Raw genomic sequence first — 27,509 nt, forward strand, 5'->3', positions numbered from 1 at the left:
TACTGTAAATAGCTGAGGTCCCAGCACTGGACCTTGCGGTACCCCACTAGTCACTGCCTACCATTGTGAAAAGGACCCGTTTATCCCTACTCTTTGCTTCCTGTCTGCCAACCAGTTCTCTATCCACGTCAGTACATTACCCCCAATACCATGTGCTTTAATTTTTCACACTAATCGCTTATGTGGGACCTTGTCAAAAGTCTTTTGAAAGTCCAAATACACCACATCCACTGGCTCCCCTTTGTCCACTCTACTAGTTACATCCTCAAAAAATTCTAGAAGATTTGCCAAGCATAATTTCCCGTTCATAAATCCATGCTGACTTGGACCGATCCTGTCACTGCTTTCCAAATGCGCTGCTATTACATCTTTACTAATTGATTCCAACATTTTCTCCACCACCGATGTCAGGCTAACCAGTCTATAATTCCCTATTTTCTCTCTCCCTCTTTTTTTAAAAAGTGGGGTTACATTAGCTATCCTCCAGTCCAAAGGAACTGATCCAGAGTCTATAGAATGTTGGAAAATGACCACCAATGCATCCACTATTTCTAGGGCCGCTGCCATAAGTACTCTGGGATGCAGACTATCTGGCCCTGGGGATTTATCGGCCTTCAATCCCACCAATTTCCCTAACACAATTTGCTGACTAATAAGGATTTCCTTTAGTTCCTCCTTCTCGCTAGACCCTCGGTCCCCCATCATTTCCAGAAGATTATTTGTGTCTTCCTTAGTGAAGACAGAAGCAAAGTATTTATTCAACTGGTCTGCCATTCCTTTGTTCCCCATTATAAATTCGCCTGATTCTGACTGTAAGGGACCCACATTTGTCATCACTAATCTTTTTCTCTTCACGTATCTGTAGAAGCTTTTGCAGTCAGTTTTTATGTTCCTTGCAAGCTTACTCTCATATTCTATTTTCCCCTTCCTAATTAAACACTTTGTCCTCCTCTGCTGAATTCTAAATTTCTCCCAGTCCTGAGTTTTGCTGTTTTTTTTGGCAACTTTATTTGCCTCTTCTTTGGATTTAACACAAACCCTAATTTCACTTGTAAGCCACGGTTGAGCCACCTTCCTTGTTTTATTTTTATGCCAGACAGGGATGTACAATTGTTGAAGTTCATCCATGTGATCTTTAAAGTCTGCCATTGCCTAGCCACCATCAACCCTTTAAGTATCATTCGCCAGTCTATCCTAGCCAATTCACGTCTCATAACGTCGAAGTTACCTTTCTTTAAGTTCAGGACACTTGTCTCTGAATTAACTGTGTCACTCTCCATCTTAATGAAGAATTCTACAATATTATGGTCACTCTTCCCCAAGGGGCCTCGCACAACAAAATTGCTAATTAATCCTCTCTCATTACCCAACACCCAGTCTAGGATGGCCAGCTCTCTAGTTGGTTCCTCGACATATTGGTCTAGAAAACTAACCCTTAAACATTCCAGGAAATCGTCCTCCACCGTATTGCTACCAGTTTGGTTAGCCCAATCTATATGTAGATTAAAGTCACCCATGATAACTGCTGTACCTTTATTGCACGCATCCCTAATTTCCTGTTTGATGCCATCCCCAACCTCCTATGACTGATCTTATTAAATGGCGGAGCAAGCTCGACGGACCAAATGGCCTACTCCTGCTCCAATTCTTATGTACTGGGTTATGAGAAAAAAACATTCTAAAATAATTTATTTTATACATCAGGAAGAACTGGCTCTCGGGCTAATATACAACCCTGACGTTCCACCTAAAGAATATCACCATTCGTATAGACGCACGACAATAATCCTGTTGCTGGCATGTGTTCTGGTAAGTAGATATGTAGAATTTGTTCCCTGTTGCACCATGTCAACCAAATGTTAACAACCCAAAACCACCCTAAGAAAAAAATGAGCAAAGAGACAGTGTACTTGAGAATGGCTGATAATGTGATCCAAGCTGTGCACCAGTGGCTCGCTATGCAGATGCTATGTAAACTGGGCACAGGTGCCAGGGACTGGGGTGGGTGCAAAGAGTAGAGGTACCTGAAGTTTCAAAAAAATGATTGGCTGCCTCTACCTCAGTTCCTGTTTTAAACAATCCCTGTGCAATTCGAGTGCTCCTCATGAGCTCCAACTGCATTATGCGACAACTCCCGAATTAAAGTATAGGGTCTCATGAACTCAGTGCACAGTTGCTTGGCCCCTTTTGGTTGTGGTGGGTGCCGTGGGTGTGTTACAGGCCTCAGGCTTCCACCCTGAGTTTTTGGGGAGCCATCATCCTATTATATGTACTGGACTGTGTGGAAAAATATAATGTGAATCTGTCAGGTGCTTCTCTCTTTGACTAATCAGGTAATCATGTGTGGATAGATATTCGTCCATCTGGAATGAAATTAAAGTGGATTCCTTAAAGAGTAGGTAATCTGCTCTGCCTAACTATTGCCGAGTGGTGAAGATGAAATTCTACCCTGTGATGCCAGTCTGTGATGCACTTTTTCATCCACTGCAATTTATAACCTTTATTCAACATGCAATGATCAAATTCACTACTGCAACATCAAAGTTACACCCAACTTTCACTGTGTAAGCAGCCCACAAACTAACCTCACACCACACCAGCTCACCTTCCTGCATTACTCCGGCTCGGACTGTCATGGCGGCCTGTGTCCTCTGTCGCTCGGGTCAAACGGCAGAGCGGCGGCCCGCTGCGCCTCCAGGGTGGCTACAGCGCTGTATGGGCTTGTGGGCCGCCCTGACGACCTGTGTGAGAACACCACCGCAGGTCGGGGCTGTAGAGCTGGAGCGCCGGCTCCTGGAACATCGTGGGCGAAGGTGCGGCGAATGCAGGTATGAGGCTCAGAAGAGCCGAGGGCCCAGGGGCAGCACGGACCTGCCCACACTACGATATGTGCGCGCACTAGGTCCGTGCAGCAGGGCAGGTCTCCAGTCGTCCTGGTTAACCCTTGCCACTGGATAAAGGCCTAGCTCTGCTGAGCCCATGTGGCGGCTGATGTGCAACGGTCACCATACGTTAAAAAAAATCCACGCACAAGCATCTTCCATCCCCTCAACTGGAGTTCAGGACTGGAACATCAGGTCCTTCATTGAAACATCTGTGAACTCATGTGGGAGCAAGTCATCCCCATTCGAGGGACCGCCTATGATGATTTGACTCCATGAACAAGATCTACTTCATACCCAGCTCAGATATTACACCATGCACAAGAGTACTTCCAGACTCAACTCTCACCCTCTCTTCCACAGCACCATGTACATGACAGTCTTGCACCCAGCTCACACTCACTCCTACACTATTATATACAATGCAAATTTCACACTCGGCTCATACTCACCTGAAAGCTGATCTGATCATGGACTCAGCTCCACTTCCTTGCCCGCTCCCCATAACCCTTTATTCCCTTATCGCTCAAAAATCTGTCTATCTCTGCCTTAAATATATTCAATGACCCAGCCTCTACCGCTCTCTGGGGCAGAGAATTCCATAGATTTACAACCTTCAGAGAGAAGAAATTTCTCCTCATCTCAGTTTTAAATGGGCGGCCCCTTATTCTGAGACTATGTCCCCTAGTTTTAGTTTCCCCATGAATGGAAATATCCTCCCTGCATCCACCTTGTCGAGCCCCCTCATTATCTTATGTTTCGATAAGATCATCTCTCATTCTTCTGAACTCGAATGAGTATAGGCCCAACCTACTCAAGCTATCTTCATAAGTCAACCCTCTCATCTCCAGAACCAACCGAGTGAACCTTCTCTGAACAGCCTCCAATGCAACTATATCCTTTCTTAAATACGGAGACCAAAACTGTACATAGTACTCCAGGTGTGGCCTCACCAATACCCTTTACAGTTGTAGCAGGACTTCTCTGCTTTTATACTTTATACCCCTTGCAATAAAGGCCAACATTCAATTTGCCTCCCTGATTACTTACTGTACCTGCATATTAACTTTCATGCACAAGGACCCCCAGGTTCCTCTGTACTGCAGCACTTGGCAATTTTTCTCCATTTAAATGATAATTTACTTTTTTTATTTTTTCTGCCAAAGTGGATAACCTCACATTTTCACAGGTTATATTCCATCTGCCAAATGTTTGCCCACTCACTTAGCCTCATTGCCTCATCTCATCGCCGAGAGCATGCAGAAATGAAGCGCAGGCAGCGGAAAGAGCGTGCGGCAACCCTGTCCTACCCACCCTTTCCCTCAACGACTGTCAAAGATAGTAATCTCCGGATTACTCCCAGTGCCACGAGCTAGTGAGTACAGAAATAAGAGGACAGAGCAGATGAATACGCGGCTGGAGAGATGGTGCAGACAGGAGGGCTTTAGTTTCCTGAGGCATTGGGACCAGTTCTGGGGGAGGTGGGACCTGTGCAAGCCAGATGGGTTGCACCTCAACAGAGCCGGGACCAATATCCTCGCAGGGGGTTTGCTAGTGCTGTTGGGCAGGATTTAAACTAGCTTGGCAGGGGGATGGGAACCGGAGAATAGATTCAGTAGGGAGGGGAGTAAAGCTGGAATTGGAAAGCAAAAATGTAGAAAGTGAATTTGAAGGAGAGAGGAAACAAGCAGGAAAAAAGGGTAAAAAAACAACATTTAAAAGCACTTTGTCTAAATGCACGTAGCATTTGTAACAAAATAGATGAGTTGACGACACAAATTGAGACAAATGGGTATTGATTTGATAGCCATTACAGAGACGCAGTTGCAAGGTGACCAGGGCTGGTAATTAAATATTCTGGGGTATTTGACAATCCAGAAGGACAGACAATAAGGAAAAGGAGGTGGGGTAGCTTTATTGATAAAGGATGGAATCACTGCAATAGTGAGAAACGAACTTGGCTCAAATGATCAGGATGTTGAAACAGTTTGGGTGGAGATAAGGAACAATAAGGGGAAAAAGGTCACTGGTGGGTGTAGTCTATAGGCTGCCGAACAGTAGCAATTCTGTTGGTCAGAGCATAAACCAGGAAATAGTGGGGGCTTGTAAAAAGGGAACAGCAATAACCATGGGTGATTTTAACCTCCATATTGATTGGACAAATCAAATTGGTCAGGGTAGCCTTGAGGAAGAGTTCATCGAGTGCATAAGGGGCAGGTTCCTTGAGCAGTATGTAACGGAACCAACCTGGGGGCAGGCCAACTTAGATCTGGTCCTGTGTAATGAGACAGGATTAATAGACAATCTCCTAGTAAAGGATCCCCTCGGAATGAGTGATCATAGCATGATTGAATATCAAATTCAGATGGAGGATGAGAAAGTTGAATCTCTAACCAGCATACTAAGCTTAAATAAAGGAGACTATGAAGGTATGAGGGCAGAGTTGGGTAAAGTGGACGTGGAAAATAGATTAAAACGTTGGCCGGTTGATGAACAGTGGTGTACATTTAAAGAGATATTTCACAACTCTCAAGAAAAATATATTCCAGTGAGGAGGAAAGGGTGTAAGAGAAAAGATAGCCATCCGTGGCTAACTAAAGAAATAAAGGACAGTATCCAATTAAAAACAAGGGCATACAATATGGCCAAAACTAGTGGGAGGACAGAAGATACGGAGGCGTTTAAAAGCCAGCAAAGAATGATTAAAAAAATGATAAGGAAAGGGAAGATAGACCATGAAAGTAAACTAGCAGGAAATATAAAAACAGATAGCAAGAGTTTCTATAGGTATATAAAAAGGAAAAGAGTGGCTAAAGTAAATGGTAGTCCCTTAGAGGATGAGACCGGGTAATTAGTAATGTTCAATTGGTCTGCCATTTCTTTGTTCCCCATTATAAATTCCCCTGATTCTGACTGCAAGGGACCTACATTAGTTTTCACATATCTATAGAAGCATTTGCAGTCAGCTTTTATTTTCCCAGCAAGCTCCCTCTCATTCTCTATTTTCCCCTTCCTAATTAAACCCTTTGTCCTCCTCTGCTGTATTACAAATTTCTCCCAGTCCTCAGGTTTGTTGCTTTTTCTGGCCAATTTATATGCCTCTTCCTTGGATTTAACACTATTCTTAATTTCCCTTGTTAGCCACGGTTGAGCCACCTTCCCCATTTTGTTTGTACTCCAGACCGGGATGTACAATTGTTAAAGTTCATCCATGTGATCTTTAAATGTTTGCCATTGCCTAGCCACCGTCAACCCTTTAAGTATCATTCGCCAGTCTATTCTAGCCAGTTCACGTCTCATATCATCGAAGTTACCTTTCCCTAAGTTCAGGACCCTAGTCTCTGAATTAACTGTTCACTCTCCATCTTAATAAAGAATTCTACCATATTTTGGTCACTCTTTCCCAAGGGGCCTCGCACAAGATTGCTAATTAGTCCTTTCTCATTACACATCATCCAGTCTGGGATGGCCAGCCCTCTAGTTGGTTCCTCGACATATTGGTCTAGAAAACTATTCCTCATACACTCCAGGAAATCCTCCTCCACCGTATTGCTACCAGTTTGGTTAGCCCAATTTATATGTAGATTAAAGTCGCCCACGATAACTGCTGTACCCTTATTGCACGCATCCCTAATTTCTTGTTTGATGCTGTCCCGAACCTCACTACTACCATTTGGTGGTCTGTACACAACTCCCACTAGCGTTTTCTTCCCTTTGGTATCTCACAGCTCTACTCATACAGATTCCACATCATCCAAGCTAATGTCCTTCCTTACTATTGCGTTAATTTCCTCTTTAACCAGCAACGCTATCCCACCTCCTTTTCCTTTCTGTCTATCCTTCCTGAATGTTGAATACCCCTGGATGTTGAGTTCTCAGCCTTGGTCACCCTGGAACCATGTCTCCGTAATGCCAATTATATCATATTTGTTAATAGCTGCCTGCGCAGTTATTCGTCTAGCTTATTACGAATACTCCTCGCATTGGGGCACAGAGCCTTCAGGCTTGTCTTTTTAACACACTTTACCCCTTTAGAATTCTGCTGTTGTGTGGCCCTTCTGATTTTTGCCTTGGGTTTCTCTGCCCTCCACTTTTACTTTTCTTCTTTCTATCTTTTGCTTTTGCCCCCATTCTACTTCCCTCTGTCTCCCTGCATAGGTTCCCATCCCCCTGCCATATTAGTTTAACCCCTCCCCAACAGCACTAGTAAACACTCCCCCAAGGACATTGGCTCCGGTCCTGTCCAGGTGCAGTCTGTCCGGTTTGTACTGGTCCCACCTCCCCCAGTACCGGTTCCAATGTCCCAGGAATTTGAATCTCTCCCTCTTGCACCATTCCTCAAGCCACGTATTCATCTTAGCTATCCTGCAATTCCTACTCTGACGAGCACGTGGCACTGGTAGCAATCCTGAGATTACTACCTTTGAGGTCCTACTTTTTAATTTAACTCTTAGCTCCCTAAATTCAGCTTGTACGACCTCATCCCGTTTTTTTTTTACCTATATCATTGGTACCTATTTGCACCACAACAACTGGCTGTTCACCCTCTCCCTTCAAAATGTCCTACAGCCGCTCCGAGACATCCTTGACCCTTGCACCAGGGAGGCAACATACCATCCTGGAGTCCCGATTGCAGCCACAGATACCTCTAGCTATTCCCCGTGCAATTGAATCTCCTACCACTATAGCTCTCCCACTTTTTCCTGCCCTCCTGTGCAGCAGAGCCACCCATGGTGCCATGAACTTGGCTGCTGCTGCCCTTCCCTGGTGAGTCATTCCCCCCCACAACAGCACCCAAGGCGGTGTATCTGTTTTGGAGGGGGATGACTGCAGGGGACCCCTGCACTACCTTCCTTCCACTACTCTTCCTGATGGTCACCCATTCCCTATTTACCTGAATAACCTTTAGCTGCAGTATGATCAACTCACTAAACGTGCTATTCATGATATCTTCTGGATCGCGGATGCTCCAGAGTGAATCCATGCGCACCTCCAGTGCTGCAATGCAGTCTGTCAGGTGCTGCAGCAGGATACACTTCCTGCACATGTAGTCTATATTAACGACTTGGAAGAAGGGACCGAGTGTAATGTAGCCAAGTTTGCTGATGATACAAAGATGGGAGGAAAAGCAATATGTGAGGACACAAAAAATCTGCAAAAGGACATAGACAGGCTAAGTGAGTGGGCAAAAATTTTGCAGATGGAGTATAATGTTGTAAAGTGTGAGATCATGCACTTTGGCAGAATAAGTCAAAGAGCAGGTTATTATTTAAATGGAGAAAGATTGCAAAGTGCTGCAGTACAGCGGGACCTGGGGTACTTGTGCATGAAACACAAAAGGTTAGTATGTAGGTACAACAAATGATCAGGAAGGCTAATGGAATCTTGGCCTTTATTGCAAAGGGGATGGAGTATAAAAGCAGGGAAGTCTTAACATAGAAACATAGAAAATAGGTGCAGGAGTAGGCCATTCGGCTTTTCTAGCCTGCACCGCCATTCAATGAGTTCATGGCTGAACATGCAACTTCAGTACCCCATTCCTGCTTTCTCACCATACCCCTTGATTCCCCTAGTAGTAAGGACTTCATCTAACTCCTTTTTGAATATATTTAGTGAATTGGCCTCAACAACTTTCTGTGGTAGAGAATTCCACAGGTTCACCAATCTCTGGGTGAAGAAATTCCTCCTCATCTCAGTCCTAAATGGCTTCCCCCTTATCCTTAGACTGTGTCCCCTGGTTCTGGACTTCCCCAACATTGGGAACATTCTTCCTGCATCTAACCTGTCTAACCCCGTCAGAATTTTAAACGTTTCTATGAGGTCCCCTCTCATTCTTCTGAACTCCAGTGAATACAAGCCCAGTTGATCCAGTCTTTCTTGATAGGTCAGTCCCGCCATCCCGGGAATCAGTCTGGTGAACCTTCGCTGCACTCCCTCAATAGCAAGAATGTCCTTACTCAGGTTAGGAGACCAAAACTGTACACAATACTCCAGGTGTGGCCTCACCAAGGCCCTGTACAATTGTAGCAACACCTCCCTGCCCGTGTACTCAAATCCCCTCGCTATGAAGGCCAACATGCCATTTGCTTTCTTAACCGCCTGCTGTACCTGCATGCCAACCTTCAATGACTGATGTACCATGACACCCAGGTCTCTTTGCACCTCCCCTTTTCCTAATCTGTCACCATTCAGATAATAGTCTGTCTCTCTGTTTTTACCACCAAAGTGGATAACCTCACATTTATCCACATTATACTTCATCAGCCATGCATTTGCCCACTCACCTAACCTATCCAAGTCGCTCTGCAGCCTCATAGCATCCCCCTCGCAGCTCACACTGCCACCCAACTTAGTGTCATCCGCAAATTTGGAGATACTACATTTAATCCCCTCGTCTAAATCATTAATGTACAGTGTAAACAGCTGGGGCCCCAGCACAGAACCTTGCGGTACCCCACTAGTCACTGCCTGCCATTCTGAAAAGTCCCCATTTACTCCTACTCTTTGCTTCCTGTCTGACAACCAGTTCTCAATCCATGTCAGCACACTACCCCCAATCCCATGTGCTTTAACTTTGCACATTAATCTCTTGTGTGGGACCTTGTCGAAAGCCTTCTGAAAGTCCAAATATACCACATCAACTGGTTCTCCCTTGTCCACTCTACTGGAAACATCCTCAAAAAATTCCAGAAGATTTGTCAAGCATGATTTCCCTTTCACAAATCCATGCTGACTTGGACCTATCATATTACCTCTTTCCAAATGCACTGCTATGACATCCTTAATAATTGATTCCATCATTTTACCCACTACCGATGTCAGGCTGACCGGTCTATAATTCCCTGTTTTCTCTCCCTCCTTTTTTAAAAAGTGGGGTTACATTGGCTACTCTCCACTCCATAGGAACTGATCCAGAGCCAATGGAATGTTGGAAAATGACTGTCAATGCATCCGCTATTTCCAAGGCCACCTCCTTAAGTAATCTGGGATGCAGTCCATCAGGCCCTGGAGATTTATTGGCCTTCAATCCCATCAATTTCCCCAACACAATTTCCCGACTAATAAGGATTTCCCTCAGTTCCTCCTCCTTACTAGACCCTCCGACCCCTTTTATATCCGGAAGGTTGTTTGTGTCCTCCTCAGTGAATACCGAACCAAAGTACTTGTTCAATTGGTCCGCCATTTCTTTGTTCCCCGTTATGACTTCCCCTGATTCTGACTGTAGGGGACCTACGTTTGTCTTTACTAACCTTTTTCTCTACATATCTATAGAAACTTTTGCAATCCGTCTTAATGTTCCCTGCAAGCTTCTTCTCGTACTCCATTTTCCCTGCCTAATCAAACCCTTTGTTCTCCTCTGCTGAGTTCTAAATTTCTCCCAGTCCCCGGGTTCGCTGCTATTTCTGGCCAATTTGTATGCCACTTCCTTGGCTTTAATGCTATCCCTGATTTCCCTTGATAGCCACGGTTGAGCCACCTTCCCTTTTTTATTTTTACGCCAGACAGGAATGTACAATTGTTGTAGTTCATCCATGCGGTCTCTAAATGTCTGCCACTGCCCATCCACAGTCAACCCCTTCAGTATCATTCGCCAATCTATCCTAGACAATTCACGCCTCATACCTTCAAAGTTACCCTTCTATAAGCTCTGGACCATGGTCTCTGAATTAACTGTTTCATTCTCCATCCTAATGCAGAATTCCACCATATTATGGTCACTCTTCCCCAAGGGGCCTCACACAACGAGATTGCTAATTAATCCTCTCTCATTACACAACACCCAGTCTAAGATGGCCTCCCCCCTAGTTGTTTCCTCGACATATTGGTCTAAAAAACCATCCCTTATGCACTCCAGGAAATCCTCCTCCACCGTATTGCTTCCAGTTTGGTTAACCCAATCTATGTGCATATTAAAGTCACCCATTATAACTGCTGCACCTTTATTGCACGCACCCCTAATTTCATGTTTGATGCCCTCCCCAACATCACTGCTACTGTTTGGAGGTCTGTACACTACTCCCACTAACGTTTTTTGCCCTTTGGTATTCTGCAGCTCTACCCATATAGATTCCACATCATCCAAGCTAATGTCCTTCCGAACTATTGCCTTAATTTGCTCCTTAACCAGCAATGCTACCCCACCTCCTTTTCCTTTTATTCTATCTTTCCTGAATGTTGAATACCCCTGGATGTTGAGTTCCCAGCCCTGATCATCCTGGAGCCACGTCTCCGTAATCCCAATCACATCATATTTGTTAACATCTATTTGCACAGTTAATTCATCCACCTTATTGCGGATACTCCTTGCATTAAGACACAAAGCCTTCAGACTTGTTTTTTTAACACCCTTTGTCCTTTTAGAATTTTGCTGTACAGTGGCCCTTTTTGTTCTTTGCCTTGGGTTTCTCTGCCCTCCACTTTTCCTCATCTCCTTTCTGTCTTTTGTTTTTGCCTCCTTTTTGTTTCCCTCTGTCTCCCTGCATTGGTTCCCATCCCCCTGCCATATTAGTTTAAATCCTCCCCAACAGCACTAGCAAACACTCCCCCTAGGACATTGGTTCCGGTACTGCCCAGGTGCAGACCGTCCGGTTTGTACTGGTCCCACCTCCCCCAGAACCGGTTCCAGTGCCCCAGGAATTTGAATCCCTCCCTGCTGCACCACTGCTCAAGCCACGTATTCATCTGCGCTATCCTGCAATTCCTACTCTGACTATCACGTGGCACTGGTAGCAATCCCGAGATTACTACTTTTGAGGTCCTACTTTTTAATTTAGCTCCTAGCTCCTTAAATTAGTTTCGTAGGACCTCATCCCTTTTTTTTACCTATGTCGTTGGTACCAATGTGCACCACGACAACTGGCTGTTCTCCCTCCCTTTTTCGAATGTCCTGCACCCGCTCCGAGACATTCTTGACCATTGCACCAGGGAGGCAACATACCATCCTGGAGTCTCGGTTGCGGCCGCAGAAACGCCTATCTATTCCCCTCACCATTGAATCCCCAATCACTATTGCTCTCCCACTCTTTTTCCTGCCCTCCTGTGCAGCAGAGCCAGCCATGGTGCCATGAACTTGGCTGCTGCTGCCCTCCCCTGATGAGTCATCCCCCTCAACAGTACCCAAAGCAGTGTATCTGTTTTGCAGGGGGATGACCACATGGGACTCCTGCACTACCTTCCTTGCACTGCTCTTCCTGTTGGTCTTCCATTCCCTATCCGGCTGTGGATCCTTTCCCTGCGGTACGACCAACTCGCTACACGTGATACTCACGTCATTCTCAGCATCGTGGATGCTCCAGAGTGAATCCACCCTCAACTCCAACTCCACAACGCGGACCATCAGGAGCTTGAGGTGGATACACTTCCTGCAGATATAGTCGTCAGGGACACTGGTGTCGTCCCTGATTTCCCACAGTTGTACAGGGTATTGGTGAGGCCACACCTGGAACACTGTATGCAGTTTTGGTTTCCATATTTACGAAAGGATATGCTTGCTTTGGAGTCAGTTCAGGGAAGATTCACAAGGTTGATTCCAGACATGAGGGGGTTGTCTTATGAGGAAAGATTGAGTAGGTTGGGCCTCTACTCATTGGAATTCAGAATAATGAGAGGTAATCTTATCAAAACGTATAAGATTATGAGGGGGCTTGACAAGGTGGATGCAGAGAGGATGTTTCCACTGATAGGGGAGACTAGAACTAGAGAGCAAAATCTTAGAATAAGGGGCCCGCCCATTTAAAACTGAGATGAGGAGAAATTTCTTCTCTCAGAGGGTTGTAAATCTGTGGAATTCGCTGCTTCAGAGAACTGTGGATGCTGGGACATTGAATTAATTTAAGACAGAATTAGACAGTTCCTTAAACGATAAGGGAATAAGGGGTTATGGGGAGCGGGCAGGAAGATGGACCTGAGTCCGTGATCGGATCAGCCATGATCGTATTGAATAGCGGAGCGGGCTCGAGGGGCCGTATAGTCTACTCCTGCTCCTATTTCCACCTGCAACAGGGACTGTGGTTCTCATATTTGACTGTTCAGCCACCTAAAGACTCATTTTAAGAGTGGAAGCAAGTCTTCCTCGAGTCTGAGGGGCTGCCTGTGATGATGATGATCTATATCCCTTTGCAGATTTTTTGTGTCCTCACAATTTGCTTTTCCACCAATCTTTGTATCATCAGCAAACTTGCCTACATTACACTCGGTCTCTTCGGACCATATGCAGTAGACACCTCAAATCACTGGAGAAATACCACCAACGATGTCTCCACAAGATCCTGCAAATCCCCTGGGAGGACAGATGCACCAACGTTAGCGTCCTCATCCCCAGCATCGAAACACTGATCACACTCGGTCAGCTCCGCTGGGCGGGCCACATTGTTCGCATGCCTGACACGAGACTCCCAAAGCAAGCGCTCTACTCGGAACTCCTACACGGCAGGCGATCCCCAGGAGGGCAGAGGAAACGGGGAAACCCTCAAAGCCTCCTTGATGAAATGCAACATTCCACCGACACTTGGGAGTCCCTGGCCAAAGACCGCCCTAAGTGGAGGAAGAGCATCCGGGAGGGTGCTGAGCACCTCGAGTCTCGTCGCAGAGAGCAAGCAGACAGCAAGCGCAAGCAGCGCAAGGAGCGTGTCAGTTCCACCCACCTTTTCCCTCAACGATTGTCTTTCTCACCTGTGACAGAGACTGTAATTCCCGAATTGGACTGTTCAGTAAGAACTCACTTTTATAGTGGAAGCAAGTCTTCCTCGATTTTGAGGGACTGTTTATGATGATGATAATATAGATTGTAAATAGTTGACATTATAGTTTTAGAGACTTGGGGATTTTGGGATGTTTTGTATCATGGGGTAAAGAGCAGAATTTGTTGTTTTGAAAGGTGTGTATAGAGCTGAATGTGATGGGAAATTGCTTTAGCATGCAGGGGTGTATCGGTTGAGGACCAAGATGGAGATAAGCCTGAACACACACATTTTCAACTCTACCTAGGATTGGTCTCTATGCATTGAGCTGCGGTGAAGATGGAGCCTCACATTTTAGCCAAGATTATTGACGAAAAAGAACTGAATTTTAATGTTACATTTTTTACTTTTTCACAGCCTTTAACAAATAATGAGTGACATCTGCACCTGAATGAACATTATGTCACCCCCCAAAAAATTGAAATAACGAAAGAGCTGTTTCAGTCACAGGAAGGTAGCAATCAGGCACTGAAACTGCAAAACCCTGTCTTGCACAGCTGATTCGGGATGGTGCCTTTAAATATTACTGCTGCAGCCTGCTTTCTGCTTGGAGGCACTAGGTCACCCTGTCCTAGTTCTGCGCTGCTCTAAAGGTAAGTGGCTAAATCCAGTGTTGTAGATCGGGCGTCCAGTGAGCGTTGCACACTCACTGACGTCACGATCTCCATCATGGTGAGCTTTCTGGCGATTGAGGTTACCGATATGGCATGCGGTGCTGGAACAGGCATCACCAGCCGTTACAGTTGTCAGCAGCATTTTAGTGCCATCTACTAGCGATAACGTAGGGCATAATGAATTTCTCCCCATTAGCTTTTTAAAAAATGTGATTTAACTGGCAGGAGTGTCTGTTGTGAGCACTGTGAAGAATTGTTAGAGGATTACCTCTCCTGGATTGGAGCAATGAAGAGTTCAAAGAAAGAAGGAGGCCGAAATTGGCCTCTTGTGCGCCTGCCATTAGTGCCTCCAGTGCAAAATGTTTTTCATCAGGGCGCAACGATAACAGCACCCCCCGCGGAATTAGCCAGGGGTTTTGCGGGGGCGATATGAGGTAGTGCCTCGCTCCTGCCGGAAACACCACGGTCAGCTGCATGCGGCGATAATTATGTTATCGCTGTGCGCAGCACCCCATTACTGCCCTAAAAAGTTAAATTTGGCCGTGCTCCCTCACTTACCATCTGCCAGTAACAAAGACAGCGTCAGCTGTCAGCTGTCGAGTTGGAATTGGGAGTCGGCTGGAATTTAAAGCGCTATTTAAAGGTGCCATCTTGAAAATTAAATTCTGTCGGCCATTAATCTTTGCAGCTTGCTAACACGTAGGCTGGTGGAAAGATTGCAGCAATTTTGACTTCAAGGACTGTTCTGCCTCCTAACTATTTCCCTGTGTCATTCAGAGCAGATTTGAAATCACAACATTTCGCTCATTCCATGGGGGCTGTGTTGGCATTCGACCTCCTGCTCTGATGTCACCATCAGAGGATACTTATGCAAAATCAAAGGCAGAGACAAAAGGCAGAGAGAAGGATATGGGGCAAGACAGGGAGCGGCACAGGGAAAAAGACAGGGCGAAACAACAACAACTTGTATTTATATAGTGCCTTTAACATAGTGAAACACCCCAAGGCACTTCAGAGGAGTATTATGAGACAAAAAATTTGACGCCGAGCCACATATGGAGAATTTAGGGCAGGTGACCAAAGATTGTTAAAAGAGGTAGGTTTTAAGGAGCGTCTTGAAGGAGGAAAGAGGTGTTGGAGAAGGATAGAGTGGTCAATGTGCCAAAGACTGCAGACAAGTCAGGAAGGATGAGGAGGGATAGTTTGCCTTTGTCACAGTCACAAAGGATGTCATTTGTGACTTTGATGAGAGCCGTTTCGGTACTGTGGCAGGTGTGGAAACTGGATTGGAGGGATTCAAACATGGAATTGTGGGAAAGATGGGCATGGATTTGGGAGGCGACGTTCAAGGACTTTAGAGAGGAAAGGAAGGTTGGAGATGGGGCAGTCATTTGCAAGGACAGATAGGTCAAGGGTTTTTTTTTTGAGGAGAGGGGTGATGACGGCAGATTTGAGGGAGAGGGGGACAGTACCTGAGGAGAGAGAACCGTTAACAATGTCAGCTAACATGGGAGCCAGAAAAGGAAGTTGGATGGTCAGCAGTTTGGTGGGAATAGGGTCAAGGGAGCAGAAAGTGGGTCTCGTGGACAGGATGAGCTCAAAGAGGCTTAAAATGATGGTTAGCGGTTAGCAGTAGAAGCTGGGGTTTATCTTTACATTCCAGAATGATTCTGGAATAGTGAGCAATTTTGGCTGAAAAATGTGGCCAGAGGGAGAAGGCCCAACATGGCTGGCAATAGAAGACCTTACCCTCCCAGGCTATTCCGGCAGCAGTTGTCCGATATCAATTTCACTATAAACAGTGAGTTCGAAGGCTGCGCTTCAGCAAGGACGTGGTCAGAGCGCTGCCATCTGCTGCAACCAGACCTCGAGCCTCAGACCAGAGTGAGGATGGCTCTCTCAGTAGCAGTCAACGTGCTCAATTTCTACACCAATGGATTCTTCCAGGGAGCGACAGGAGACAGCTCCAACATTTCCCAGTTTGGCGTCCATTGCTGCATCTGCGAGGTCACAGATGCTCTGTACAGGAGGAGGGACTACATTTCCTTCTGCATGACCAGAGAGAAGCAGCACAAGCGTGCATGAGGCTTTGGCAGGATAGCGGGTTTTCCTATAGCTCATGACTCCCCTCCTCAACCTCACCACTCCTGCCCAGCACTCATACAATGAGAGTTATGCCACCACCAGGAACATCATTGAGCAGACCAATGGCGTGCTGAAGCAACGGTTCCGTTGCCTTGATGCTCGGGAGGAGTCTTCCAGTACTCGCCTGAGCGGGTGTCCCTATTCATCATCATCTGCTACATGCTGCACAACCTCGGCATCATGAGGGCAGAGCCATTGACACCAGGCATAGCCACACCACCTAAGAAGGACAAGGAGGTGGAGCAAGAGGAAGAGGAGCAGGAGCAGCAACAACAATGACGGAGGAGGCAGCGAGCCACGAGCTCCAGTGAATTCCATCCCACTTCCTGGTTCCTCTGGTCATCCCCATTACCACATCCATTTCCCCTTCCATTCCAAAGCCACAAAACTGAAATGAGAGACAACAGCAAAGATTAAACAATCGAATCCAAATTTATATCAGAATAGCAAATGCTTACATAATGTATTTACTAATCACCCTTGTGCAGCTCCTTATATCCCCTCTTTGCTTTAATGAATCTAGTACTGCTCTGCAGTGTGTCCCCTGTGACTGCAGCATGGCTGGTGGAAGGCTGCTGTGTGTCAGGGCCAAAGACTACAGATGGCCTTGTAGGACGCCCTCGACCAGCTCTGGGCCTGGAAGGCCCGGCTGTAGGCTGCACCATCTCAGGCTGGACAGCGCAGTCTGGGCTGGCTGAGTGACCGGCAGCGATGTGCAATGGCGGAGTGGTAGTGGTGGGCTCAGGAATGCTGTCATCCTGAGAGAGGACAGCAGGTTCCTGCTCCACTGACCCACTGCCACTCCCCCGGGGCAGCACCTCGGCATCCCCCCCAATCTGTTGGAGCACAGTTTGGTGGGCTGCTGCAACACCGTGAGATCCCCGGTAGACTGTGATGGACCCAGCGGCGATGGCAGCAGTCAGAGCATGCGTGGCATCCAGCTGAGAGTGCATGAGAGCAGTCTGGGACTCGATGCCAGCACTCACTGAATGCATGACAGCACCAAGACATTGCATGGCATTAACCTGAGACTGAGGGAGAGCTTCCAGGTTGCACTTCAGTCCCACACTCCTGATCTTTGGGCACCCTGTGCGGAGGGGAGCGGGCAAGTCAGAAGGCTTCCTCGTAGGACTGCTCCTGGGCATGGCCAAGGTGGCCATCAGGCGATCCAGGCAGCGGGCGGTCGAGGGGGTCATTCAGCCCGACTACCTGCCTCTCTTCCGCGGTTACATTCGAGCCAGGATGTCCCTGGAGATGGAGCATGCGGTGTTCACCGGTACGCTCGCGGCCTTCCGCGAGAGGTGGGCGCTGGAGGGACTGGAGTCCATCATCACCCCCGGCAACCAAATTTTAATTTGATCATTTAAGCTTAAAGTTTAATTTGTTTAATTTGCCGGTTTTAGTGCCCCCCTCCTTTTAGCCAGGGGGCACTTGTATAATTTGTGTGTTGGTGCCCTCAAAAAAAAACCAAGAAAGGGGCACTGGAAAAAATTTTATTTCGGAATGTGACCCCCTTGCAGGGGGCATTTGTTTAAAGTGCACAACTAAAATAGTTGAGAGCTGATTGCTGAATGGAACTCAGTTGACATTGGGTAAGTGGCTGTGGGCAGTGCCCCTGCAGCGCCAAGCTGAGGCCATCAGCCCCTCATTTACCACCCCCTTCACTCCTGGGGCGAAAACACCCAATTTACCACAATTTGGCAAGGCATGTCGCCGGCGCTAAATTTTCTCAAATTAAAAAATTACTGCCCCAAATGGGGCGGTACCAAATTTCACCCCAAAGATCTTTTGGGATTGGATCATGTGCATGAAAATTCATAGTCATAATTGCAGTTTGATGAGGAGGGAATTTACAATTGTCACTGCCTGAAAAGTCATAGGGTTTAGATTCTGTTTGTCCAGTGGAAGATGTGCTTTAAATTGCTGCTGTCCAATAAGGGAGTGGGCCTGGATTTTTGATATCCAGTAGTGAGTGAAGTAGGGATTTACTGTTTGATAGGATATGAACTTGAACTGAAGATTATGAATAGGAAGTAAGTTTCAAAATGCTGCATTCTAGTAGAGGGTGAGCTTGGCATTTGTTGCTATCCAATCGATAACTACCTCAGAATTGATGATGTCCAATAGATGATGAGCTCAAGAATGTTAATGTCCATTAAGGACTCAGTCTGGGATTGCAGTTATCCAACGGGTTTGATTTGGGAACTGTGGCTGTTGCAATAGTGAATAAATTTAGAATTGCTTCTGTTCAACAGTGGTTGAGCTCAGGATTGCTGATGTCCGCTAAAAAACCAGTTTGTGAATTTGACTGTCCTATTGTGGATGAATTGGGACTGAAACTGTCCCATAGTGAGTGAGCTTAGCAGTATGACTGTTTAATGATGGTACCCGAAGAGATCACAAGCATGAGTGGAGAGACTGCTTCTGTGTAAAATCTCGTGTCGCTCCTTGAGTGTCCGAGTCTGTGTTGGTAGTGTCAGTGTTGTGTTTCTCCTCTTGTGTCACCCTTATTGTACCAGTCTTCCTCAGCTATGTTAGTATTGTGCATTGGGCTAACTTTCATTTTCTGCCATTAACAGCCATTTTCCTGTTATCTTACAGATCACTGTTATTATTGGTATTGCACTTGGAATTGTGATATGTCGGGTTATTGTTGCTGTCAACTTCACAAAGTCTTCATCAGAGTTTCTGAGAGATCATGCCAGTACAGTTGCTGTAATGGTTGGTGCCGTGTTGCATTTCCTTACGATTCTCATCATGACTAAGGTAAGAATGAGACAAACTATGTTGTAATTATTATTAGAACTGGATTTTTGGTATTGTAATTTCAAGAGTTTATATTCATGTACATATTTTATGAAACCTTTGTGTATTTTGATTATACAATATATGTAGGAGGGTGGACTGATGCATTCAGGCTTCTTGCTTATTCTGAGAAAGCAATTGGTTTAAGGGATGAAGCAATGTGCTATTGGTCCTTAGGATCACTTGGATCAGGCAATGTGGGTCATGCCTATTAAAGGTTTTGTTTGGAGTTTCTGCTCTGGCTTGACCAAGAAGTAGTGGTGTTGCTTTCTCCTTCTTTGAGCTGATTTGAAAAGGCCAAGTTTGTCCAGTGAGCCTCCAACAACAAACCATAGACTATTTGCTATTTCTCCTTTTGCAGGAGGCAGTTAGGTTTGGCATATTTTTAGGGAAGTAAGGAGGCAGTGCTGTAGTTAAACGTAACCAAAATAATAATAAGAAAATTATTCAGATGTAGTCTCGCCCTTAATTTCCAGAGTTTGGTCAAGGTTCTCCCTCTGCAGCATGTATATGAAATGGGCACATTAAAGCTATTGTTGCTGAATTACAAGTTGTAGCTCACAAAGTTGAGAGGATGGAAATTCCTTTGGATGGAGGCTGACCTTGTCTCTGCAGGTGATGTCATCAAGGAGAAACAGATGAGAAAGAGGATAGATCTTTGGGAGACTTCAGAGGTGACTGAGGGGCAGGGAGAGAAGCCTTTGATGGAGATGCAGGACTGCATTCAGACAAGGATGGAGCTGTGTCAAGGTAGTTTCACGCACTGACAATGGAGAAAAGGCGATGGAGAGGGAGATTAAGAGGAATAATGCACCATGCTCACAATCACAAAGGATCTTGTTAATGACTTCAGCCAGGTCAGCCTTGGTATTGTGAGCAAGTGGCAAGCCAGACTGAAGGGATTCAAACAAGGAGTTTTGAGAAAGATGGGCACAGTTCGGAGGTGATGATACGTTCCAGGACATTAGAAAGGAAAGGGAGGTCGGGGGTGCAATGGTAATTGGAGGCATACTACTCCAAGGAGCAGCGCGAGCTGGTGCAGGAGGGCGACAGCAGCGAAGAGTGAGGTCATCAAGGTCCAGGTCGGTGATTGGAGCGTGGGCAGATACAGCAGGAGCGGCGAGGTCAGGGCGAAGGAGTGGCGAGAGACTGTAAAGGGACGTGATCAGAGCCCAGGGTAGGCGTGAGTTCAGGGCCAGGGGCCCGGGGCAGCCCACACTGCGATATGTGTGTGCGCACTAGGTCCGTGGAGCAGAGCTGGTCTCCAGTTGTCTTGGGTAATTCTTGCGACTGGACCAAGACCTAGCTCTGTCAATCTCGTGTGGTGGCTGGTGTGCAACGGCCACCACATGTTAAAAAAAATCTCCGCACAAACATCTTCCACCCTTGAGGATGTAGTTCAGGTCCTTCATTGAAACAGCTGTGAACTCATCCTTTTTTGGCGTGGAAGCAAGTCATCCTCGTTTCGAGAGACCGCCTATGATGATGGTAATTGGAGAAGGTGGATGTGTTGAGGGTCCTTTTGTGGAAAGGGTTTATGGTGGCCGATGGTGGTTTCAAAAGGGAGATGGACAGTGCCTGAGTAAAAAGAGCTATTTAAAATGTAAGCAAGCAGGGGATGACCATGGATAGTTGAGTTTATGAATTGAGTGGGAAGGGGATCAAGGGAGCAGGAATTGGGTTTCAAGGAAAAGGTTAGTTTGGAGAGGGTAGAAGAAAAACTACAGAGCACAGTGGATTAGAGTTAGAGTGGGTGAGAGAGGGTAAATGAAAGGGTCGTAGTGGCATGGATAGTCTCAGACTTGGAGTCAAAGACATCGATGGGGTCTTCCCATTTGGTGTTGAGAGGTCAGTGTGAAAGTTTGAGGTGGAGAAATGGATCAATGGGACCAATGGAAACATGGAGGTTAGTCCAGGGAACGATTGGAGGAGGGGTTTGATACAGAAGACCAATGGAGGGGCAGAATGACGCCCAAGAAACCAAGAACAGGATCCAGTCCAGCAGCAATGGAAGAATGACGTATAGCCTCGGAGACCAGCGGGCCAAAGAAGGATCAGTGGGCTTTAGCCCACCAGTCAACACATCAGCAGAATAAAGCTCAGAAGTGGTTGAACTGGCTATCACCACATGTGATAGCATCTCTCCTCTTTAAGTCTTGGTGATTTCAACCTTTGTCTAATTCCCCTTGCTCTCTTCCTCTGATCTCTTCATTTAACCTCACTCTTCACATCAACTACCCTCACACACACCCACAGCTACCCCCTTGATCATGCTATGTTATCTAATAGCCTAAATATCTATCCCGTCCACTACTGGCTTACCATGGCTGCAGTCTATCTACAGGATGCACTGCAACATCATTCACTGCCACCACTTTCTCATCTACCTTACTGCTGTCACGATCTTAAGGGATATTAGGAGGGGTTTAAATAAATAGGTTAGGAGAATTTTTTTATGCATGGAATGTTTGCACATGGAATACCCTATCAGGAACTGTATTGAAAGAAAATTTCATAATAGACTTTAAAAAGGAAATGGATAAATATTTATGAAAAAAATTTAAAAGTGTATGGATAAAAGGCTGGGCAATGGGAGTAAGTGGATACCTCTTTCAGAGACCTGTCACAGGTGAAATGGGTTGAATGGCCTCTTTCTGTTCTATAAAATTCTATGGCCCAGATTTTGATGGCAAGACTGTCAGCGTTTGCTGTCTTTACCCCTCTGAAATTGACCGTAACCTCAGGACACAGCGCATGCGCAGATAAACGTGGAAATCCTGAAGTTACGGTCAGGCAATTCCCTGCTTCGCCACAGGGTGCGCTGTGGAACTCCCCAGAGCTGGCAATCAGTGAAATCATATATAAGGACTCAAACCACCCCTTTTATAATGAAATATCGCTATTAAAAAAAACCCTAAACCTTTACACCTTGTATGAAGAATGTATAAGAGGGTTTTAATGGTGTACTAACGGCTGAACAACTGTTCTGGCCCTGAAAAACGAATTTTATATTGGTGGAATGTCAAATCTTTTCATTAATATGATTAAGAATTACAAGTTTTTAATATAATTCGTTTTTTTAAAAGTTTGTTTATCATATGTGTATGCCCAATCTTTATTTTGCTCTCATAAATTTTAAAAAGGTAAATTAGAATCAGTGCATTTTGCTTCCTGTGAGAATCCTTCAATGTGATTGGCTACTTAGCCAGCTTGATGACATCACTGTTGTTAGACACTTAGGATTCGCTTGATTTGACGCCAGATTCAAACAATGGTCGGCACAGCTGAAATTGACACCACAAAGATCACTAGATCTTTATGGAGAGCTTTCTTCGAGATCAGCAACGGTGCCATCGCTTCGCCGTTGACCACAAATTCCGGGCCTATGATTCTAAAGGCCTCCTCAAAACCCATCTCTTCAATCATGGTGTCACCTCTTCTAACTCCCACAAAGGCTAAATGTCTCTTCCTCTGTGAAACACCTTGAGATGTTTTTCTTGAATAAGTTATTGTTGAGATTATGACTGAGGCACATACATGCTGTGCCTAACCTGGAATCACTCAGTGCTAACACTTGAGGCTAGAAATTCATTATAACCCACAAACGTGTGGTGGCAATGCAAAAGTTGGAGAAATAGCGGCATGTGCTAATGCTTTAGACTGCACGCAAAATTCGTGCTCACTGCTCAAAGAAATGATTGGAGTCCCAATTCAAGACTTGAAGCCCAAGCTCATTGGCGTTACACTCAAAGGGTGGACCAATATATGGTACAGTATAATCAGGTTTACCACAGGTTTTTTTCAATATTTAAAGGGGAGGTTCATTGATACTGTAGAACCTCATTCTCAGTATTACTGGCTGTGCAGCTGCCTCAGCGAGCAGGAGCAGCAGGACATGGAGGAGGAGCTGGAGGACTGAAGCAGCTGTACTCATGGCCGATCCATGCCCCAGGGAAAGAGCCCGCAGATTCTGCGATCAAGCATTGGAGGCGTTGGTGTTCGCTGTGGAGAGATGGAGGGTGGTGCTCTACCCGGCAAGTGGCAGGAGGCCCTCGCCGCAAGTCTTCCGCACTACGTGGAGGGAGGTAGTGCAACACGTCTCGGCAGCACTGTGGTCCCCAGGACCCACACACAGCGCAGGTAGAAACTTAACGACCTCACTCGGGTGGTCAGGGTGAGTGAATACTTCAACAAATGCTATATACCACCATCTGAACCACTGTCTTCACACACTACCTGAAGCAGCACACCCCCAACACTCATCCACCAACAATCTCTACCTACAAACACTCACACCCACAAACCTTGCACACAATGACAGCCATTCAACTATGGCAGATACATCATCCAACGGATGTGAGTGTTTGTAGGTAGAGATTGTTGGTGGATGAGTGTTGGGGGTGTGCTGCTTTAGGTAGTGTGTGAAGACAATGGTTCAGATGGTGGTATATAGCATTTGTTGAAGTATTCACGTGCTGCGCTACCTCCCTCCACGTAGTGAAGAGATGGGTTTTGAGGAGGCCTTTAGAATCATAGGCCCGGAATTTGCGGTCAACGGCGAAGCGATGGCACCGTTGGTCCACACTCACTCACACACTTTCCTTTCACTTGTGAGCCACCTTGCCATACAACAGGAGGGAGCAGGACTGCACAGGCGGGGGACAAGCCGACATCCAACTACTGTCTGCACTGGAGAATAGAGTGCTGTAGATTATTGGGCACCATGGCTACTGGCGACGGTGACCCCTTTGGGGACATCCCTATTTCTTCTTCTCACACTTCTCCCTCACTCCACAAGCGTTTCGCACTTTCCAACTAATCATGCTGTACACATACATTTCTCCCTTCCTGCCCCCCTTCCCTCACCTTAACCTGACCCTTGTGCCTTTATGCTTCCAGATAATGATCAAGCACCTGAGCAGCCTGTCCCCGAGGGCACGGAGCGAGCGAGGTGGGAGAAGAGGAGGATGAAGAACACACCGCGTCACTGCACCACTCATCCGCAGGCACCAGCTCAGATACGGGCACTACGCATTCTTTAGAGGCTAGTATAGTAGTGGGATTTGCACAGCGTGAGGCACCGGGGATGAGTGGGCTGCAGCAAAGCCAGGGGGAAAAAGGTAGCTCAGAGGCCAGCTCCCTGGAGGGCAAGTTCGCTCGTGAGTTCTGCTGCGCAGGACTCAGATGAGGACCTCGATGGGGAGGCGTTTAGAAGAAGGTTCATGGGCATGCACACTGAAATGATTGGTACAATGGCAAGGGTGCCCGAGAGCCTCTCGGCAATGGTAAGGTGTGTGAAGGAGTCCGCCTCCAACAGAGCACAAGGCGCTGCTCACACCATGGAGCCCATCATTTCCAGTCTGCAAAGGATGGTAGACGCCCAGAGACCGTGGTGACTCAGACCTGATGCCATGTGTGATGGGCGATCTGGCAGCTTCCATTGCAGCACAAGCGGAAGCGATGCAACATACTAGTTCTTTAATGCAGTCTATGCTTGGTGGCATCCAATCTCAGACTGTTCTCATGCAGTCTCAGCTTGATGCCACGCAAGCTGCTGTCATCATGATTGGGACTTCCACTGTTCGACCAAGGCTTTCACGGTGTCGCAGCAGGCCAGCAATCTGTGCTCAAAAAAATTGCAAGGGATGCTGAGATGCTGCCCCGGGGGAGTGGCAGTGGGACAGTGGAGATGAAGATGAAGGTGAAGAACGAAGACATGCAGAGCCAGGGTCGCAGGATGCCCAACTGTAAAGTGAGGATGGAATGTCTGGAGGAGATGAAAGGAATTATGGCATTCCTGCTCCCACCACTGCCACTCCGCCATTGCCATTGTCGCTGCCCGTCACCCAGACAGCCGCTGCCCATGCTGAGGTGGTGCCGTCTACAGCCGGGCCTTCCAGGCCCAGAGCTGGCTGAGGGCGTCCTAAGGTCATCTGAAGTCTCCCGCACGGACACTCAGAAGCCTTCAAGCAGTCCTGCTGCAACCACTGGGCCAACAGTTTGTAGGAGCACTAGAGTAGGCAAAGGCACAGTAATGAGAGGCACTAAGAGATTGCACAAGGGTGAATAGTTCATATTTTTGTGGTATATGTGTTCACTGACTTTTGATAAATTTATTAATTCAGTTTGAATTCTTTTGTGGTATGTCACATTTCAGCTTTGTGCTGTGATATGGCCTGCAACAGGAATGGAATGATGGGGATGTGATGAGCAACAGGGATCTGGGATTTAATTCATTCGAATCGCAGTCGGATGAGGCAATTATGGACGGCCTTCTGGAAGGCCAATAGAGTGGCTGCCTCCTCTCTCGTCCCTGTTCCTCTTCCTCATCTTCTGCTTCTTCCTTGTCCCCCTACTCTATATTTTTCTCCTCCTGAGGTGATCCCACAATCCCTGGTGGCAAGCGCTGGGCCCTCATTTTGGCCAAGTTGAGGAGCATACAGCAGACCACCACGAAATAGGCCACCTGCTCAGCCGAGTACTGGAGGGCTGCTCCCAAGCGGTCAAGACAGCGGAACCATTGCTTCAGCAGGCCGAAGGTCTGTTTGATGATGTTCCTGGTGATGGCATGGCTCTCATTATATGAGTGCTGAGTGAGAGTGTTGGGGTTGCGGAGGGGAGTCATGAGCCAGGTGGAAAGCGGATTGCTCTTGTCTTCGACCAGCCAGCTTTGAGCTTGACGTGGTGGCTGGAAGAGCGTTGGCACACTGGTCTGACGCAGGATCAAGGCATTGTGGCTGCTGCCAGGATAGCGAGCCTTGACATTGAGGATTCGCTGTCTGTGGTCACACACCAACTGCACATAAAGTGATTGGTAGCCTTTGTGGTTACAGAAGATCTCAGGATTGTTATGCGGTGCCCACAAAGCCACGTGGGTGCAGTCAATGGCGCCCTGCACCTTGGGGAATCCCGCTATCCTAGCAAAGCCACATGCACACTCGCCCTGCTTCTCTCTGGCGATGATGAAGGAAATGTAGTCCCTTCTCCTACAGTAGAGAGCCTCTGGGTCCTCCCGGATGCAACGATGGACGGCGAACTGTGAGATATTAGCTACGTCTCCTGCTGCAGTCTGGAAGGATCCACCGGCAAAGAACTTGAGGGCAACAGTGATCTGGACTGCCACAGAGAGAGCCGTGGTCGCCCTGATCTGAGGTTGCGGGTCTGGTTGCAGGAGGTGGCAGAGGTCTGTGACCACCACCTTGGTGAAGCAGAGCCTTCTAATACACTGCTCCTCACTTAATTGGAGGTAGGAGAAGTGCTCTTGGAATACTCCCAGTGGGAAAGGCCTCCTGTTGGGAGCCCTGATGGCCCTCCTCCCCCCTTTGGCCACATGTTCTAGTCTTTCTCGCTGCCTCTGCTCCCTTTGCCGTAAATCATGGAGGGCGAAGTCAGCTACCAGTACAGTTCCCATTAATGTAACCAAGTATAACAGTTTGATTTTTTAAAAGAATAAATGTAGCTACTTTTTAATTCCCACAACACCCCTGATACAAAATAACCTTGCAATTACTGAATGAAACTGTTGCACTGTGTGAAACTGACAAGAAAGCACTGAGACTCCATTAACCTGACAGCTGTGACTCAATACTGATGATCCCTTTAAATTAAATGCCTGGAGCTGGCTTCCTGGTACTTCACACCGCTCTTCTTGTCGCTGTTTGCTCCAGGCGCCAAGGTGGGTGGCGACAATCAATTTCGCAGACCAGATGGTCAGTGAGCGTTGCACACTCACTGACATCACGATATCACCTGGCGTTGAGGCCCCCGACGATAAATGTTACCGGCGCCGCTGCGGGGATGGGCGGGAATTGCCGTGTGGTGCTGGGTTTGCCTCGCCCTGCCGATAGTGCTCTAGCACCTCATCAAGGCCATCTGCTGGTGCTAACAGGAAGTGCTAAGGTACCGAATTTTTCCCTTTGGTCGCTGAGATAGGAAGTGTTCCATTTACACAAAAAGTAATTTAAAAAAATCACACTGGCAAATTGAGTGGGTAAACTCACACACTATCACCATCACCAACAGAATGCTGCACCACTTAATCAAACCAACTGCTACTCTGGCTGCAAATGTATAATTTTAGATCTTATAGTGGGACCAGCAGAGACACTTGCATTTACCCAGGAATATGAATAAAAATAATTGTTTACATTTTTGTGTTCCAGATTAATCGCTCTGTTGCAAAGATGTTATGTGATTTAGGTATGTAATTTTGTAACTCTGTAATGAAATTGTTTGAACTCTGTACAAGTTCATACTTGCTAATCTACACCTAGCATGAGCTAACACTGAAATAAATCTGGCAGTCCCCAAACATAATAACAGCT

At 46.7% G+C, this 27,509-nt stretch overlaps 1 protein-coding gene across 1 annotated transcript in view; it reads left to right on the forward strand.

The window, feature by feature from the left end:
• ano9b (anoctamin 9b) overlaps nt 1-27,509 on the forward strand; it is a 202,344-nt gene that overhangs the window by 120,923 nt on the left and 53,912 nt on the right. Inside the window, exons 13-15 of the mRNA XM_070898654.1 lie at nt 1,705-1,809; nt 18,982-19,146; nt 27,348-27,384. Coding sequence (XP_070754755.1) covers nt 1,705-1,809; nt 18,982-19,146; nt 27,348-27,384 — 307 coding nt within the window. The remainder of the gene's footprint in view (nt 1-1,704; nt 1,810-18,981; nt 19,147-27,347; nt 27,385-27,509) is intronic.

The sequence above is a fragment of the Pristiophorus japonicus genome, chromosome 14 (genome assembly GCF_044704955.1).
Source record: "Pristiophorus japonicus isolate sPriJap1 chromosome 14, sPriJap1.hap1, whole genome shotgun sequence".
In the NCBI taxonomy this organism is placed as follows: domain Eukaryota; kingdom Metazoa; phylum Chordata; class Chondrichthyes; family Pristiophoridae; genus Pristiophorus; species Pristiophorus japonicus.